General features: G+C 49.8%; 1 protein-coding gene across 1 annotated transcript in view; it reads right to left on the bottom strand.

The window, feature by feature from the left end:
• Nucleotides 1-20,000, bottom strand: part of nav3 (neuron navigator 3) — a gene marked incomplete at its 5' end in the record, with an annotated part of 744,909 nt that overhangs the window by 54,670 nt on the left and 670,239 nt on the right. Inside the window, 2 exons of the mRNA XM_083631970.1 lie at nucleotides 999-1,022; nucleotides 9,860-9,984. Of these exons, the coding sequence (XP_083488096.1) occupies nucleotides 999-1,022; nucleotides 9,860-9,984 (149 nt within the window). The remainder of the gene's footprint in view (nucleotides 1-998; nucleotides 1,023-9,859; nucleotides 9,985-20,000) is intronic.

Here is a 20,000-nt window from a genome sequence, read left to right as displayed (position 1 = left end):
CAAAAATATTTTTTCCAAGATTTAGCTACTACATCAACAAACTTCACAAGTAGCTTTAGCTAATCGCTCACTGCTAACGTGAGTTTCTGTTGCCAAATCTCGCGAGAGTGTGTTGCTGAGACAGAGGCAAGTCATGGACAAATTACATTTTCTCCTGATTTGTCTGTCTGAAAAATGCCATTTTAGTGTCAGAATCTTCAGAATATATGTGGCTTCGGCCGGATATGTAGTTTGACTATGGGGCGAAATAATCTGTCATAATCTGACATCACGTTCACTCCTTCCATTGCCTCCAATAGACTCAGAGACCTGCCGAAAGTCTCCTAAGTGGGCGTGCCCGTGAAAAACCATGGGCAAAACCCACGTGACAAAATTACAGGAAGTGAGTTGAAGTTTGGGGGTCTTGCTTTGATATCCCATCGTCTTTGATATCGGTCTCTTTCCAGAAATCATGACCCGGTTACTCCACAGAGCTTGTTGTGAGCAGTTTCATGTAGGAACTCTTTTTTTCCCCCCACGACCGAACTACAAACGCTAGCTGCTAGCTACTGCAGCTGCTGCAGATTTGAGCATCACAACCCGAGTGCCATCCAGTTCCATTGTATTTCCACGGCCAATCTCTGCAAAACTGGGCAACTCACACCAAAATGATGTAGATGGATAAATAGCACTACTGAGGAACATATATATATATATATTATTTTTTTGGGGGGGTGAACTGTCCCTTTAAGGCCCTAAAAACTGGAGACAAACAGGCAGTCAAGATGGAGCAGTAATGAGGAGGCGGGTGGGGGGGGCTGTTTCCATGCCGACGCTGAAAGAGGAGGGAGAGGTTGCTCTGAGCGGAGGTGGGGAGGATGAGTAATAACACAGCACGCACGCACGCACACACAGACACACACACACACACACACACACACACACACACACACACACACACACACACACACACACACACACACACACACACACACACACAACATTCTGGAGCCACTGACCTGAGCCGGGATGGAGTCAGCCACCTGAAGACGTAGAACACACCCAGCGTTAAGCCACACACACACACACACACACACACACACACACACACACACACATACACACACACACATGCACACACACGCATGCACGCACGCACGCACACACATACACAGGGCTGCAACTAACAATTATTTTCATTGTCGATTAATCTGTCGATTATTTTTCTGATTAATCGATTAGATGTTTGGTCTATAAAATGTCAAAAGATGATAATTTTTTTTTATCAGTTATCATAGAGGAGTAAAGAAACCAGAAAATCAGAGTTTTCGACAATTTCTTTGTTAAATAATTACTCAATCTGATTAATTGATTATCAAAATAGTCGGCGATTAATTCGATTTATTAATATAAATAGTTGAAAACTAATCAATTAATCGATGCAGCTCTACACACACACACACACACACACACACACACACCTGACACACTCATGACCGTTGCTAAAGTAACGTGTCTGCTTTCATTGTGATGATGATAATGGTGATGATTTTTATTATGATCACAGTCAGAGCATCTGAAATATCCATTTAACTGTTAATTCAACATGGTTACCACGGTTACCCTGGAGCCCCTTCTCTTTACTTAGTGTCTAAGTTTGTATTTGACCTCTGACAGCAGAAAATAGAAGGATTAAATTCCAACATACACCCAAACTTTAAAAAATTTGACATTGCGGGTTACACTGCAAAAAAGAAAAAGTGATTTTATCTTTATCATATCAAGCTTATTTCATGATATTTCTTTAGTTTAAATTCTCACCATGAGAGATAACCTTGCTGGTTTCAATAATTCATGTTGATATGACGACTTCTTTCAAGAAATCATCATGAAACAATGAAGAAATTATGCAAACAATAACTTTCTCAAGACAATTTCACTTTTACCAAGTATATAAGTACTGTAAGTAATGCCCTGAAACAACCTTCTCCACAAAGAAAGTCACATTTGTTGAAACCAGTAAACGCGCTGGCAGTGCAGTGAGATGATTTCACACACACAAAAATGCTACAAATTAAATTCCAAGTATGTCTGGCATAATAACTGGAGTGTTTTTGACTCCTCTGTCAGCCTCCACCTCCTGTCACCGCTGTAACCATAGCAACGCGACTCAGAGACCAGGCCTGGGCCGGCATTTAAGCCAGGGGCTAATAAAGAGGAGGTAAGTGGAGAGAGGAGGTAAGTGGCCACTTCAGCAAGCTTCAAGTGTCTGAATGACTGGCTTGAAATTGGACCACTCACCCACTCACACTCACACACACTTAGACACCCTAGTTCACAGAGAAGTTTTTTTAAGTTTTCTATTCACCTTGCTGCCTCTCCCCTGCGGTGGAGGGGTGAGCGGAAGAGTGGAATTATATATCACGACTCGATGAATATGTAAGATGCTTGACTTGCTGCAGCGGAAATGATGACACTGCTTTTGATTTGAGGGGTTTTGAACGACCGTAGACAAACCAGACCTGTGCTTACGGTCAGGTCAACATGTTTCCTATAGAGAGGGATGGGTTTAAGAGTAGAGTAGCTGAAAATAAAGGTGTGTGTATATATATATATATATATATATATATACACACATACATACACATACATATATATATATATATATATATATATATATATATATATATATATATATATATATATATTAGGGGTGTCACGATACACTAATTTCACGATACGATACGATACACGATATTGGGTTCACGATAACGATACGATACGATATTTTAACAATATTCTTTTTAACAAAAGTAAATAATTTTTATGTATTTATTTATCATTTATTTAACCATGTGAGTCCCGTTCAAATCGAAACCTCTTCTGTCATGGATGGTGGTCAATCCTCTTCCTCTCACTAACCCTGTTCTGTTCCCTGTTGTCTGTGGGCGTGTGTTTAGGCTGGTTGGCTGAGTGGAGGCGGGGTTACACCAGGTGTGGCCCATTACCTGGCAGGTCCGCCCATCTATTAGGCGGGCTATTTATACCCTCGGGTTCTGCAAGATGGCGTCCGGTTATTGTCTGGAAGTCCTGCCTGTCGTCCTGCTCGGTTTGGTTTGTACTTTGACCTGTCTACTTCTCCTGCTGTGTTTTGTGGCGATCGTTCGTATGACTGACGTCTCGCTCTCTCTCTCTCCTTGCCAGTCTGCCTGAGTCCTGCCGACCTGCCTCTCTCTGCCTGCTCCTCTCGATCTGCCTGGCCGCCCTTGTCCCACGGAAACCTGCCTCTCTCTGCCTGCCTCTCCCTGCCCGCCTTGCCGCCCTTGCTCTACGTTACGCACAGTTGTGCGCCCCGCCAAAGCGGACTGGACTGTTCCGTGCGATTTGAAAACGCACTCTCCATATTCTTTGTGTTCTACGTTTTGGCTTAATAGCCCTATTTACGTTTAAAGACTTTATTAAATACTCTCAGTTGGCATTAAGACTGTGTCCGTGTCTGGTTTCGGGTTTTCTGTGCTCACCGTGACAGAATAACCGGACCAACATGAACCCGGCCGACGCGGACGCGTTACGCCAAGCTCTCACCAACCAGGGCGCCCTCATCGGACAACACGATCTGGCATTACGTGAGGTATTGGACGGTATGAGAGACTTGAATGCTAATCTTACTAGCTTACGCGGGGAGATATGAGTGTCTAATAATCCTCCTGACCAAAATGAGGAGAACCGTGAAGCAGCTGAGAAGCAATCTGGAAGTGGCTTACCTGCTGGTAGTCATGAGTCCCGTGGTCCGATGCCGGAGCGCTATAGTGGGGATCTTGGTTCCTGTGGCTCGTTCCTGCTTCAATGTTCGCTGGTATTCGATCTCCAGCCTCGGGCTTATCCCACAGAACGGTCCAGAATTGCATTTTTGATCGGCAGCCTCAAGGGCAGAGCACTTGACTGGGCTCGGCCAGTATGGGAGATGCAGGCCAGGGTGTGCAACTCATACGAAGCATTTACAGAGGAGATGCGAAAGGTTTTTGACCATCCTGTTAAAGGAGGAGAAGCCTCCAAGCGGCTGCTGTCGATCCGCCAGGGTCTCCGAAGCGTGGCGGAGTACGCCATTGTGTTCCGCTCCCTCGCCGCGGAGAGCGAATGGAACAATGAGCCGCTCCAGCAAGTCTTCATGCGTGGTTTAAACGAGGAGCTGAAGGACGAGCTGGCTACCCGTGAGGAAGAGGACGACTTGGACTCTCTTATTACACTCGCTATTAGACTGGACAACCGTCTTCGTGAGCGCCGCAGAGAGAGAGCAGGTCGCTCGGCTTTCCCAACTCGCCGGTCTCCGACACGGTGTTTCCAAATTTTGCACCTCGGGTCAACACTTCCGGAGATGGCCGAGAATTTCCGAAGGGTTCCGAATCTGAGCCGATGCAAGTCGAGGGAGCTCGGGTCACTCCCGATGAGAGAAACCGCCGCAGGCGGGATAACTGTTGTTTTTATTGTGGCAAGACGGGCCATTATATTAATGATTGTGTTGTGCGTCCGGGAAAAGCCCAGGCCCCTCTGTAGCATGGAGGATACAGATGGGCCAGACCTCCTGCTCTTCCTCCTCCCGTCCTAGAACACAACTACAGGCGTCTGTCGTGTGGCAAGGTAAAACTCACTCATTCCCTGCCTTTATTGATTCAGGCTCAGATGAAAATTTTATGGATGTGTCTGTGGCGGAACAACTGAACATTTCTCTTGTGGATTTAGAGGTGCCTTTGAAGGTTAATGCCCTGAATGGTGATTATTTATTCACTCTCACCAAAAAGACTGTGCCGATAAAACTTCACCTGTCGGGGAATCATCAGGAAATCATCAGTTTTTTTGTGGGTTGTTCTCCTGGTACTCCTCTGTTACTGGGTTTCCCTTGGCTTGTGACACATAGCCCACACATTGACTGGGGAACGGGCATTATTCACAGCTGGAGCTCTTTTTGCCATGCACACTGTCTTAAATCCGCCTTGGTGTCTAATGCTGTCTGTCCGCCTTCTCCACTTCCAGCACCAGATCTGACATTGATTCCAGCTGAATATCACAACCTGGGTGAGGTGTTTAGTAAGCATCGAGCTCTCTCTCTTCCACCTCATCGGCCCTATGATTGTGCCATAGAGTTAAAACCTGGAGAGAGTCTGCCTGGTAGCCGCCTCTATAACATCTCCCGTCCAGAGCGGGAAGTTATGGAGGAGTATGTGCAAACTTCTATAGTGGCTGGACTGATTCGCCCCTCTTCTTCACCAGTTGGAGCAGGATTTTTTTTTGTGAAGAAGAAAGATGGCACCCTGCGGCCCTATATTGATTACCGGGGGTTAAATGACATAACCATCAGAAATCGTTACCCTCTGCCTCTCATCAGTTCGGCCGGGGATCCACTACATGGGGCAACCATCTTCACCAAGCTCGACCTGCGAAATGCTTATCATCTAGTACGCATTCGGGAGGGGGACGAATGGAAGACAGCATTCAATACCCCCAGTGGTCACTTTGAGTACCTCGTCATGCCTTTTGGACTCACCAACGCTCCTGCCGTTTTTCAAGCCATGGTTAATGATGTTCTACGTGACATGTTAAACAAGTTTGCTTTTGTCTACTTAGATGATATTCTGATCTTCTCCAAGTCGCTCCCTGACCACGTCCAGCATGTCCGCCAGGTATTGCAACGGCTCTTGGAGAACAAGCTGTTTGTCAAAGCTGAGAAATGTGAGTTCCATGTACCTTCCACGTCCTACCTGGGGTTCATTGTTGCTGAGGGGCAGATGAGTATGGACCCGGCCAAGGTGAGTGCGGTGGCGGAGTGGCCTGAACCCACCAACCGTAAACAACTTCAAAGGTTCCTGGGTTTCTCTAACTTCTATCGACGCTTTGTCCGGAACTACAGCCATGTGGCAGCACCTTTGACGGCACTAACATCTACTTCCTTCCAGTTTCGGTGGACTCCTGAAGCGGCTGCTGCTTTCAGGGACCTGAGGGAACGATTCACGTCGGCTCCTGTCCTGGTGCAGCTTGACACCTCTCGTCAGTTTGTGGTGGAGGTGGACGCATCTAACGTGGGAGTTGGTGCGGTCCTGTCACAAAGATCTGCTGTGGATGAGAAGTTGCACCCCTGTGCATATTTTTCTTACAAGTTGGAGTCCCATGAGAGAAACTATGACGTGGGAAACCGGGAGCTACTGGCAGTGGTTCTGGCTTTAGAGGAGTGGCGGCATTGGCTGGAGGGCGCCGAACAACCATTCGTGGTTTGGACTGACCATAAGAACTTGACGTATCTGAAAAGTGCCAAACGCTTGAATTCTCGTCAGGCCAGATGGGCGTTGTTCTTTAACCGTTTTGAGTTTATCTTGACTTTTCGACCAGGATCCAAGAATACGAAGGCCGATGCACTGTCTCGTCAGTATGCTGCAGAAGGGGAGGAGGCGCCAGTGGTGGAGACCATTCTACCTGCTACTTGTGTGGTTGGAGTTCAGCTGTATTGGAGGCTCAGCGGGCGCAGCCGGACCCTGGTACAGGTCCTCCTGGTTGCCTTTTTGTCCCAGACTCTGTGCGTTCCACGGTGCTCCAGTGGTGCCATGCCTCTCGACTCAGCTGTCACCCGGTTCGGAATCGCACCATTGAGCTGCTTCGGCGTCATTTCTGGTGGCCCACACTGGAGGTTGATGCCCGCAGTTATGTGGCCGCCTGTCCGGTCTGTGCACAACATAAGACTTCTAATCAGCCTAGCGCTGGTCTTCTGCGGCCCCTGCCGGTACCACGTCGTCCCTGGTCACACATTGCTGTGGATTTTGTCACTGGTCTGCCACCATCCAAGGGTAACACAGTCATTTTTACTATCATTGACCGTTTTTCTAAAGCTGCTCATTGTGTTGCTCTTCCCAAGCTTCCCTCTGCCGCAGAGACCGGGGAGATTCTGGTTCTTCAATGTTTCCGACTCCATGGTATTCCAGTTGACATTGTATCTGACCGGGGGCCACAGTTCACCTCAAAGGTATGGAAGGCCTTTTGCACCGCGCTCGGCGCGACAAGTAGCCTGTCTTCTGGTTTTCATCCGCAGACTAATAACCAAGTGGAGCGATGGAACCAGGAGTTGGAGACGACTCTACGATGTTTGGCGTCCGCTCAACCTTCTACCTGGGCAGCACAGCTTGTTTGGGCGGAGTACGCACACAATTCTGCGGTCAGCACAGCCACGGGTATGTCTCCTTTCCAATGTTCGTTGGGTTACCAGCCCCCATTGTTCCCTGAACAGGAAGAGGAGGTAGCAGTTCCATCAGTGCAGGCACACCTCCGACGCTGTCGCAGAGCATGGAGAACTGCCCGCTCAGCCCTGCTGCGAGCGTCCAGTCGCAACCGGCGACAGGCCAATCGTCGGCATGTTCCAGCCCCAGTATATCGTCCAGGACAGAAGGTTTGGCTTTCAACGGCTCATCTGCCTCTACGTACGGAGTCGCGTAAGCTCTCACCCAAGTTTATTGGACCTTTTGTGATCGAGAGGATTATTAATCCTGCGGTGGTCAGGCTGAAGTTGCCCCGGACCCTTCGTGTGCATCCAGCTTTTCATGTGTCTCATATTAAGCCTGTTGCCACCAGTGATTTGTCCACACCTGTCCCACCCCCCCCTCCTCCTAGGATGCTGGATGGTGGACCTGTATATACTGTCCACCGGCTCCTTGATGTCCGCCGCCGGGGTCGGGGATTGCAATACCTGGTGGACTGGGAGGGCTACGGCCCGGAGGAACGTTGCTGGGTCCCGCGGCGTAACATCTGCGACGCCGCCCTCATCCGAGTGTTTCATCTTCAGTACCCGGATAGGCCTGCTAGGGCGCCTGGAGGCGCCCGTAGAGGGAGGGGTACTGTCATGGATGGTGGTCAATCCTCTTCCTCTCACTAACCCTGTTCTGTTCCCTGTTGTCTGTGGGCGTGTGTTTAGGCTGGTTGGCTGAGTGGAGGCGGGGTTACACCAGGTGTGGCCCATTACCTGGCAGGTCCGCCCATCTATTAGGCGGGCTATTTATACCCTCGGGTTCTGCAAGATGGCGTCCGGTTATTGTCTGGAAGTCCTGCCTGTCGTCCTGCTCGGTTTGGTTTGTACTTTGACCTGTCTACTTCTCCTGCTGTGTTTTGTGGCGATCGTTCGTATGACTGACGTCTCGCTCTCTCTCTCTCCTTGCCAGTCTGCCTGAGTCCTGCCGACCTGCCTCTCTCTGCCTGCTCCTCTCGATCTGCCTGGCCGCCCTTGTCCCACGGAAACCTGCCTCTCTCTGCCTGCCTCTCCCTGCCCGCCTTGCCGCCCTTGCTCTACGTTACGCACAGTTGTGCGCCCCGCCAAAGCGGACTGGACTGTTCCGTGCGATTTGAAAACGCACTCTCCATATTCTTTGTGTTCTACGTTTTGGCTTAATAGCCCTATTTACGTTTAAAGACTTTATTAAATACTCTCAGTTGGCATTAAGACTGTGTCCGTGTCTGGTTTCGGGTTTTCTGTGCTCACCGTGACATCTTCTCAAGGGACCCCTGGGAAAATACTGGAAAAATAGACTTTCATTTGAAATACACAAAATACAAAAAAAATGCTGTTTTTGGAAATTGTTATTATAATAACTATAAAACAACATGGAAGATAATGCTTCTCTTGCAATAGAATGTGTCACACTGTCACAAACTAAATTTTTGTTGCATGGTGAAAGAAAAATAAAGTATACAATCTATTTCTTAAATAACTCATGCTCAATGGTCCCTAAACTTATGTAATCTTATGTACCCCTTGAGCTGTTTTGCCATGCCAGTAGTAGTCTACCCCCTCACTCATGCGTGTTGATTCTGCTAAATTTGTTCTATTATTATTCAGGAGCAAAAAATTTTTTTTTTTTTTTAACGATATAATTTTTTTCTGACGATACGCATATCGTGACGTTTCGATATCGCGATATATCGTGCGACGAAATATCGTGACACCCCTAATATATATACACCTTTATTGTCACTATTACTGTTTATCCACCTCCTTCACTCACTGAACATAATGTCTGCTGCAACCCAATTAATGGTCTGTGCGTAGCGCAACCAGAAATTCACTTGAAAAGCCAAGCAGCAAAGTGGAAGTGAGGTAAATTAACACTTTTAATTAATGTTTTGGTTTAATTTTTCATTTCCATTTTGGAGGAAACCACCCTTGGACTTCTTTTTTGCATCTTGTACAGAAGGGCAAATGCAGGTTGAGAAATTACTACTGTAATTCCTATAATATCGGACATTTATTTAGCTCAACTGCAGAGCATAGCAGGCCTTTATAGGAAGCAGGCTTATTTTTATTAGAGACAGGCCTTTATTTCTAATACCCTCTTTTTGATAAATATATTTGCTCATTTTAGTACGAAGCCTCGTCGTTTTGCATCTGCTTCTGTTGGGGTTTGTTAGGTAGCCATTTGTTACTGCAATGCATTACCAATAATTATGTTAATTGATGACGGCATGCTTCAGAGACTTCCGCTGGCTGAGCGGGCTAACTTCTCATTATGTTACTTCAAATGTAGCTACTGCCTTATCTTGTACATTACTACAAACTAAACTACTGCCCGCCGCTATTACAGGAAATACAGTAAGTTAATCTCGAGAATAAATGTTTTTGGTGTGGGGTTCCTATATGAAGGAAACCCCCAGGGGGCACGGGGAGAACATGCAAACTCCACACAGAAAGGCCCTTTTGACGACATTCCTTCAGCGCTCACAGCGTCCCAGGTGGGAATCGAACCCAGGACCTTCTAGCTGTGAGGCGACAGCGCTTACCACTGCGCCACCATGCCCCCCAAACTCAGGCGACTTTCAAGGTTAACGGCGGTTCTTTGGTCCCTCCACTCACCCAGCTCTTCTTCTTCTTCTTCTTGTCCTCGGCATCCTTGCCCAGGCTGCCCATGCTGGAGTGACTGGCCGCGCTGTTGATGCTGGACATGCTCTCTGAGGAGTGCTGCCGTCTGATCCGCAGGTCTGCAGACAGACAGACAGAGACAAAGCTCTCCTCAGTACCTCAGAAACATAATTCACTACCTGAGCTACACAGCGACCAGTGGGCCAGAACAGCCCAAGATCAGTGTATCTCTCCTGTTGTCCTGTTACAGCTAAGCTGGGATAAGCTAGGCTTGATTAAACAGTTTGAAAACAAAACAAGATAAACGCCAGGCACTGCGGATCAAATGTTCAGGTAGTTCAGTTCGGTTTTAGTTAAGTGTGGTTTAATTGAATTCAGTTTAACTTAGTTTAGTTCAGTGCAAGAAAAAGACCAGAGAGACACAATTAAAAGACAAGTAAAAATGATGAAGTGTGCTTCTTAAACACACCTTCGATTTTATTCACATTTTATTGTTTTCTTGTGTGAAGAGCAACATAATGCCTGTATGTTAATTCAGGATTCCTACACATTTTGCCTAATCAAATTCCATGATTTTTCAATGCACAATTGACACAACCATAGTTATAATTTTATTTCAATGCTCCAGGTCTTGATTTGGCTCGCTGCAATTATGAATTGGGACTTAAGTAAGGAGAGCCTTTGTTGTTTGGGTGACTCTCCTGTACCCTATACTACGAAGCTATCTTAACAGACCCGCGATCTGTCACTTTGATCTGGTTTGACTGAACAGGATCAAAGCTATCTAGTTTAACGATACTACGACGCTGGTTTTCTACTCGATAACTGAAGCTGGATTTATCTGGGATCTGCCTGTGCACGCGCACGTTTTTCGCTCGTGCACAGGCGCACGTCCACGCTAAAGAGGTGCGCTAGCCAATCTCATTATGAACAGCTGAGTTGATCCACGCCCACACCCATTTCCACACCCATTTCCTCGTTCAATGAAAGCGCAGTGTGATCAGAGTTTTTTAGTGGATATTTAATGTAGCCTATGTCACAATAGGAGCAGGATATAGTCTGCTGAAGGACTGCTAAAGCTGCCGCTTGTATTCACATCAGTCATTTGATTTACATCAGCGATTTCTGTCTCCTACAGCAGCTTTTTGCGAGTGTAAATGTAAATGTGTAATCAGTCAGTCTATAAATTTCCACAATCTGTAAGCCTATTTAGACCATAGATTTAGAAACGCATGCTCAATGAATAATGATCTCTATCACTCATTATGTGTGTGGTTGCACTGATCGAATAATTCATATATAAAATAATGCTAGCCTAATATAAAAGAGAAAACATTAGGGTTGTGCTACAACCCAGGTTTTACGAGTGAGAACGAGAGCTCTCACTAGTGCCTTAAACGCTGCAACGCAGCCCTATGGAAGACTGTTATTTTGCTCCAAAATTACTTTTCATTAAAACCTGACCACCCACCCGTAGGTGGCGTGGTACCCCCTGGGACTGACACGGATCCACGTGACTACGTCACGTCCTGCCAGCCCAGGGATAATCACTCTAATTTCTTCCAGCCCGCTGAGATCTGACGCACCCCGTGACGCATCGACACAGCAAGGCTGGGTAGTGAGAGCTCTCGTTCTCACTCGTAAAACCTGGGTTGTAGCACAACCCTAATGTTTTACTTCGTTTCGAACTCAAGCTCTCACTAGTGCCTCCATTCAACCGACCTTGCTGCCGGGAGCACCCCACAGGGCGACCCGAAAGGCACCGGTGAACCACGGCCATATGGCAACGTTTATGCCTAACCGTCTGACATATTAGAGTGGCAACGATACTACTTTCTCGCCACCGCCAGCACCGCGTGCGCGAACTGCGAACCGGACACGTCGAGACTGTAGTACCTGACAAAAATGTGATGAGAGGACCATGAGGCCGCGGCACACATGCCCTCCACCGACACACCACGCAACAACGCAGAGGATGTCGCAACACCTGGCGTAGAATGCGCCCTGATACCCTCTGGGGGAACCTTGCCCACGGCAGAGTATGCCAACGCGATCGCCTCCACTATCCAGTGTGATAAGCGATCCTTGGAAAGGGGTCCGCCCTGGGCCCTTTGCCCAAAGCAAACCAACAGCTGATCTGTAATGCGTAAAGAACGCGTCCTGGCCACATAGGCCGAGAGCGCCCTTACGGGGCACAGCATGAGCAAACGTCTCTCCTCACCCGTCTCTAACTGAACGGCGGGGGACAGAATGCTGATAAGTCTATGACCATAGACCTAAAGCTGACATTAATAATCTTAGGTTGGTAAGCCGGGTTAGGTCGCAACGTAACCCTGCGCCCATCATTACCACACAGGCCTGCTGCACCGAGAGGGCAATCAGGTCACCAACTCTCTTTCCTGACAACAAGGCCAGCAGCAGCGCGGTCTTTAAAGACAGAACCCTTAAATCGACGGAGTCCAAGGGCTCAAACGGATGACCCGTTAGCCCGTCCAGCACCGTAACCAGGTCCAATTTGGGGGAAAAAACGCACCGCGACGGCGGGCGCGGTTTACGCGCCCCCTTCATGAGGCGCAAGACCAAAGGGTACGCCCCCACGGGGCTCCCTTCAATTCCCCTATGGCAAGCAGAATCGCGGCTACGTACACCTTAAACGACTGCGGGGACTGACCCGCGTCAAGCAGGCTCTGAAGGAAACAGAGAACTGGTCGCACACTGCAGTTCACTGGATCCACGCCCTTACTTGCTGCATAGTGCATCCCACATTATCAGGCAAGCCCTGGGCTAGCAACTGGTCCGGTTCAGGAGCCAGACCGCTAGCTTCCACCTGCCTGGGGAGGGGTGGAACACCTCCCCCTCCGCCTGGGATAGGAGATCGGCCCGTACCGGCAATGCCCAGGGCGGATCTTGCGCCAGGGAGACCAGGTCCGCAAACCATGTCTGCCTGTGCCAAACAGACTAAAACGAGCCGGAGGCGCTGTTCCCTCACCCTGTCCAACACCTGACGGATCAGGGGGGGTCGGGGGAAACGCATAGAGCCCCTCCCTCGGCCATGCGTGCGCTTTTAGCGTGTCATGACCTAACGGGGGCTGTCCTCCTGGATCGAGAACCACAGTGGGCAGTGTGTCGCACGCCGCGATGCGAGAGATCGACGCAGGCGCGACCAACCCTGGCCCAAACCTGTTCCATCACCCGAGGGTGGAGGCACCACTCCGTATAACGGGGATTGCCTCGAGACAGCAGGCCGGTCGTAACTCCGCCGTCCCGGCAGATAGACCGCTGACACTGAAAGGAGACGGGGATACACCCACAGGTGAATCCCCGCTATGGTTCAGCGCCCCCAACCGCACACCGCCCTGGTTGTTCAGGTGGGCGATCGCTGCCCTATTGTCTGAGCGAATCAGCACATGGTGCCCATGTGTGAGCCGCTGGAAGTGTTACCTCCGCAGGCCGGGGGGACTGCGGAGGCAACGTTCTCTTTCGAGTCTGGCCGCACGCGGACTTGTCCGGCAGTGCGGTCCCAAAGAGAGCTCCCAACCAACAATGGGCCCACGCGCCATTGATGGTGGGCTTGTCCTGAGGCAGAGCCCGGCGAATCGCCTTCAGCTCTAGCACGTTTATGTGGCGAAGCTCCTGAGCCTCCCACCGGCCGTTCGCCGAAAAATGCCCGCAAATCGCACCCCCTCCCCAGAGGGAGGCGTCTGTGCGAATCACCATCCTGAGCGGGACAGGGCCCCACCGAGTACCTCTCGAGAGGTAACGGGGGTCCGCCCATATAGCCAGCGCCTGCCAGGCCTGACCTGTCAGAGGAACCCTGCGATGACGGTCCCCGGCCGAGTCCAGGCGAAGCATGAGAACCATATTTGGACCACGAGAGCGTGTGTAGCCTCCCTAGCGGGCGCACATGCAGTGCTGAGGCCATCAGGCCCAACATCACTGTGCACTGATGCACTGACACCGAGGGCACAGACCTAACGTCCTTGGCTTGCTGTCCGAACCGTGCGAGCCTGTCGCTCTGGCGAAAGGCTCGCAGGAAGTATAGCTCAAGCCCCAGGAAGGTCGCCGCCTGCGCTGGGACGAGGCAACTCTTCTGCCAGGTCACCAAAAACCCTAAGGTTTGCCGGTGATCGGTCACCACCTTGGTATGTTCCGCGGCACGGACCCTCGAGTCGGCCGCTAAGAGAACGTCGTCGAGATATAGGAAGACGCGGATCCCCCTCGCGAGGAGGGGAGCCACGGCTGCCTCCACGCACACCGTGAGGGTTCGCGGGCTCAAAGACATGCCGAATGGCAAGCCACAGAACTCGTAAGCCTTCCCCAGGAAGGAGAACCTCAGGTATTTCCTGTGTCTCCTGACCATGTGGACATGGAAGAACGCACCTTCCAGATCCCTGGAAGTAAGAAATCCCCCTGTCTCAACTTGAACAGGCGGGGAAGAGAGCATTCGGGACGGGACTTCCTCAGCGTCTTGTTGAGACGCCGAAGGTCCAAATTTGGACGCATGGAGCCGTCCATGGCCTCCTCCTCCACGGCCAGATCGGGGGTCCCGTCGAACGTGGGTGGGCAAACTGTAGCGCGTATCCCCTCTGGAGGGTGCGCCGTAATGGGGACGGGGAACATAGATGCTCCCAGGCATCGAGCCTGTTGGACAAGATGGTCTCTTGTGGCCAAAGGAGCGGAACCCGTTTTTTTCTACCACTCGGATCATACTCTCTTCCTCAATGTCCCCATAGGAGACAGTGAACGGTCATCAAAAGCAGAGAGCATATGAACTGAATCAAGTCTCTCTGCCCGATTCGCGCTCAGAAAAGAGTATCACCATCTCATCATCGTGGATAGCGAGACTGAACATTTTAGAAACACATTTCTCAAGTTAGAAACTATAGAAATGATCCCTGAAAGTATAGTCATGAGCATATTGCTGGGCACCGGGACCTTTCGATCCGGTGCCCTGATGGGACGTGAGAGGCTACGCCCCCCCCCCCCTCCGCCGCATGGACAGTTCCGTAGAAGCTGTGCATGCTGGGGGAGAACTTCTTACGCAAGCTCCGCCTACTGACGCGCTGTTGTATCGAAGTAACCCCCCCCCCCCCTGCCGTGCGCCTTTCGCAGGCTGGGGGGACTGCGGAGGTAACGTTCTCTCTCGAGACGCACGTGGACTTGTCCGACAGTGCGGCCCCCAGGCGAGCTCCCGACCAGCAATGAGCCGTTGGTGCCATTGATGGTGGGCTGTCCTAGGAGCCTCTAGCCGAGGCCAGGCCGTAGCCATGGACCAATGCGAGCCTTGATGCTGGGTATGAGACCCTGGGCGAGCTCCTGACCGAACTCGGGCCTTGGGCACCGAGGACGGTGGGTCTAAAGCTACAAGCCGCAGGCTGGAACTAAGCCCCGCCTTGGTGCGCCAACCGGTGGGCTTGACCTGGGCGCTGCCAACCGAGGCCAGGCCGTGGCCATGGACCAAGGTGCGCTGTGCCCCCAGCCAGGCTCCCTGCACTTGCAGGGGGCGCCCCAACAAGGGAGTGCAACCCATGGAGAGCTCCCAACCACCCCAGGCCTTGGGCACCAAGGGCGGTGGGCTTGTCCTTAGAGCTACAAGCCGAAGGCTGGCACTGAGCCCAGAGCTTGGCGAGCTGTAAGCCCTGCTGGACGCGTAGCGCCAGCAAGGAGCAGTATGTCTATTGTAGCGGAGGTATCTCGCGCCCAATGTACTTAGCACACAGATACTAACTGCACGGGTGCACGCCAGCTATCTGCAAAATGCTATCGTTCTGTGCTAAACAGTACTAAATATTGCTATCTGCACCTATGCAAGGCAAGCTAGCTTTAACACTTCTTTGAGAGCGGACCTTGGTCAGCTCTCAAGAGCTTAGCTGCGGACAAGACCGAGGGTTCAAGGCGCCTGTGCAGCGTGCTCGTGCCCAAGGCCGAACACGCACTTAACGTGCCGATTCATACTCGGCCAAGTAGTTTTACACATGGCCCATCCCCTCCCTGACCTTCCCTGCTCAGTAGCAAGAGGAAGCAGGAAGCTAACCACTAATAGCAAGCTCCCGCAGGGCGCACCCTATTAGCGGGAGTACTGCTTAAGCAAGCTAGCAAGAAGCACAGGCTAGACAGTAAGCAACCCGGAGGCTAGCGAACGTGCGCGTGCAATGGTAACGTAAGTGGCAATAGCCCATCCCGAAGGGGGGGCACCAATACCCACAACCTGTTAACCCGAGAGCACAGACGTGGAAGCCACTAGCTAAGCTAGCATAAGCACTGAGAGACAAGCGTGCGCTAACACAAGCCTGCGCACAGGCCGGTGCAGCGCGTCTCTACCCTGAGTAACACGGGGAAGCAAGCGTGACCGCAAGCAAAGGCCAGCGGCCCGCGAAGCTAGTCAATCTCAGAAGAAACTCCTCAGAGGGAGTTGCAATCTAGTAGATGCTAATTGCACGAGGCAATCTCCTGCCCTTAGGCATGCACACATCAAATTAATTGTGCCGGTCGTAACCGGCCAGCGTAGCCTCACAGCTAATACAGCACCTAGCTGTTCCCCCCTCTCTCTGCTAACAGGAAAACGGGGTTAACGTGCAAGCTAAGCCTGCACCGGTAAGAGCTGGAGTGCTACACATCGCTAGATACTGGCTGCACGGGAGCAAGCTAGCTAACTAGCTAACTGAAGAGCATGGCTACTAGCTACTACTCTCGCTTAAGGCGCGCCCTACACAGAGGTAGCTGGCGCGAAGTACTTAGCACACAGACACTAACTGCACGTGTACTAACTAAAACCGGGTGCGTTACCCTGTCTGGGGACGCAGCCAGATAGCTGGAGTGCTACAAGGTAGTCCAAGCTAGCTGCACTGAGCAAACTAGCTAACTATCTAACGCGCGCGCTCTAAAGCCGGCGTTCCTAAAGTACCTAGCAACAGAAGCAACCGCACGGATGCAGCTAGCTATCTGTGACAACTGTGCTATTTAGCCTGTTGTTCTAGTGCTAACGGTACAAGCTATTCTGCATGTATGCAAACCTAGCTAGAGTTATGAGTGCAGACCTGAGTCATGCGCTCAAGCCTAACAACGTTACCCCGCCGGGGAAACGTTTCACATCAGCTGCACGGCGGCAGCTAAACAACAGTTAAGTAAGGAAGATACTCTTAGCTTTGATGACTTGTTCCGACGCCGCAGGGTGAAGGGTACAGGGTCGGGTCCCCGAAGCCTGCTTTATCCCGTCCACGCGACCCTCTTGAGGTGGGCAAATGAGACGGAACGAGCCTAGTATCTAAGCTATGTAAAAAGAGCTAACTCCTAGTTAACCGTGGAGCTTTCAGAAAACACGTCTTATCAGCGGCTGGAAGAAAGCGTAAGTGATTATCCCTGGGCTGGCAGGACGTGACGTAGTCACGTGGATCCGTGTCAGTCCCAGGGGGTACCACGCCACCTACGGGTGGGTGGTCAGGTTTTAAGGAAAAGTAATTTTGGAGCAAAATAACAGTCTTCCATAGGGCTGCGTTGCAGCGTTTAAGGCACTAGTGAGAGCTTGAGTTTGAAACGAAGTAAAACTGCTGAAGTGAATTGAGACGATGCGGGCATAGTTTTCATTGATAAAAACTAGCCTATTTTTGCTCATATATTGGCATACAGCCTACAGGACACAGTTCCAGCTGAAACATGCAAGAGTAGCCTGCATATTTAGTATTGGGGCTATCCCATATTTATCCCATATCTATATTATATGTATAGGCTTTTCTGGCATGTAGGAGAATATCACCCTCACTCCATTTGAAGCTCCGTTTATGCTATGCGCTGCGGTGATTAATAGTGATCATATTTCTCCACGCATCGTTGAGCTGTTAAGACATAAAGTGGTAAGTAGGCTTAATTTAATTATGTAGCCTACAGAGCCACAAATGTTTTTCTTGTTCTATTCTCAGTTGACTGCAATCTATTTTTCATATGGCGATCTTATATGAATGGTGAGTGACTCCAGAAAGCCGATTATATGGGTCTGTCATGGATTTTGATCTTATCCTCTGAAGCTAGCCTGGTCGGGACCAGGTGAGCAGCTATGTGGGCAGCTATGTGGGCAAACTAGTAGGGAAGTTAGAGGAAAGGGGGATTGGGCTAGCCTGACATCACCAGACCAATTCACACAACGCGAGAGTCTGGAACCTCTCAGTTTAATTTCGATCTCCAGGGGGCGTTATCAATAGGTACAGACCAAAATGCCTCTGGACACAATTGGATAGACCTACAACCAATCAGAGCAACAGAACATGTGATGTAGCTCACATTTGAACAGTGCTTTGAACCGTATCAAACCCGCCCCATATTAAATAAACGGTTGTGATTGGCCAGACCCTTTTCAGGTGGGGTGGAGTCTGTCTGGATTGGACGAGGCCCAGACGCATCTGCCAGAGCAAATAAAACATGAGTTTGCAGATTCGTCAGGTTCCTAAGCTAGGATTGGGCTGCTAGAAAAGGTAATTTCACAAAATTCAGGATGCATCTTCAAGTCAAGTCAAGTCAAGTTTATTTGTATAGCCCTAATTCACAAGCATGTCCCAGAGGGCTTCACAGAGAATATGTCTAGCTAATTCTAGCTGACATAACAGTAGCAAATTACAGAATAAAGATAACACATTGAACAATTGATATAGAAATATAGGATAGAGCAGGAGAAGGGAGGAGAGCAGGGGGAATGTGAGAGAGTGATGGGGTGGGGAGGGAATGGGAAATGTTGCACAGTATAGGAGGTGGGGAAGGAGCAGGGGAAGGGGGAAAGAGGAGAGAGCAGAAGAGGGGAGGGGGGAGGGAGAGCGAGGGGATGTGGGGGAGAAGAGAGCAGGGAGAGGGAGGAGGTGGGGAGATAATGGGAAATGTGGGGGAGGAGAGAACGGAGAAGGAGAGGTGGGGAAAGTAGCAGGGGAAGGGGGAAAGAAAGAGAATGGGTGCCATGCTTTAAAATGGAATGGATGCCATGCTTTAGAAAAGTGGAGGGGGGGGGTTCAGGAATGGGAGGAGGTGGGGGGGAGAGCAGGGGGAGTATGAGAGACTATATGGAGAGAACAGGGAAAGGAGGGCTAGCTGACACAACAGTAACAAATTACAATAGTAATAATAACACATCGAACAATCATATGATAGAAAAATATAGACACACATTTTGCAAACGGACATATGTCGATTTCTTAGCAACCAAACTGTGCTTAACACATTCACTGCCAGACGTTTTTTTTTTACTGTAGTTAGCTTCTGCCAGAGGGTTTTTTTGAGGATTCTGGCTCATCTTTCAAGACCCGAGGATTCTTTTCTGCTAAGATTTTGTGAACACACAATATCTCAAAAGAACTAATAGAATGTGTGCTTTCTCTGTCTAAAAGAGTTAGTTTGTAGAGTTAGTAGTTATGTAAGCATTAGCAGTTGAATACAGCATGGTTTCAGCGTCAGAAAAATTATTCAGAGATAAACGGCTTTTTGTGAAATTCGATAGAACAGTCACTTTAACCATTCATTTTTGGCATCAGTAAGAGTCAGACATCTAAACAATAGTTTTGAACAGTAATTTCCTCCATAACAGCAGGAAACCCCCCTCTGCTTCCAACTCCTCCCTCCGTGTGTGTTCTCCTCCTGCCTCCCTGGCTCTCCAGCGGGCGTGTCACAACGAAGTTGCTGCTGCCTGGCTGCTGCCTGTTTGAGCGGCCGCTGTTTGAGGAAGTCTGGGTGGACTCGCTCGTTTCGTGGAGTTTTGGTTGAGAGCTTTGATGCGATTCTGGTCATATTTATGCTGCGTGTTTCAAAGTGTGCATCCAATCTATTCTTGGAACCCCCCACCGTTGCCACCGCTGTGCATCAGCGCGAAAGTGAAAGCGTTTTCGCCATCAATTTTACAGTATGAGAACGGCTTCGTCGCGCTTTTCCCTCCAGTTTTGGGTCGCCTCTTTCTACTGTGGAGAGACATGTCGACACTCAGTGGGTCGGTAAAATAGATTATACACATTCAATACCTCCAATTCTGGTGTAGGAGACGTAAAAGGGTTAGATCAACGTCCCACCGTCAAAAAAAAAAAATCGATTCTGAGAACGTGTTAACACGTCCTTGGCAGTCAACAGCTGGATTCTGAAAACGTGTTAACACGTCCTTGGCAGTGAA

This window comes from Poromitra crassiceps (genome assembly GCF_964638095.1).
Source record: "Poromitra crassiceps genome assembly, chromosome: 2".
Taxonomy (NCBI): domain Eukaryota; kingdom Metazoa; phylum Chordata; class Actinopteri; order Beryciformes; family Melamphaidae; genus Poromitra; species Poromitra crassiceps.
The sequence above is the reverse complement of the archived record's forward strand: the minus strand, read 5'-3'. Positions and strand labels throughout refer to the sequence as shown.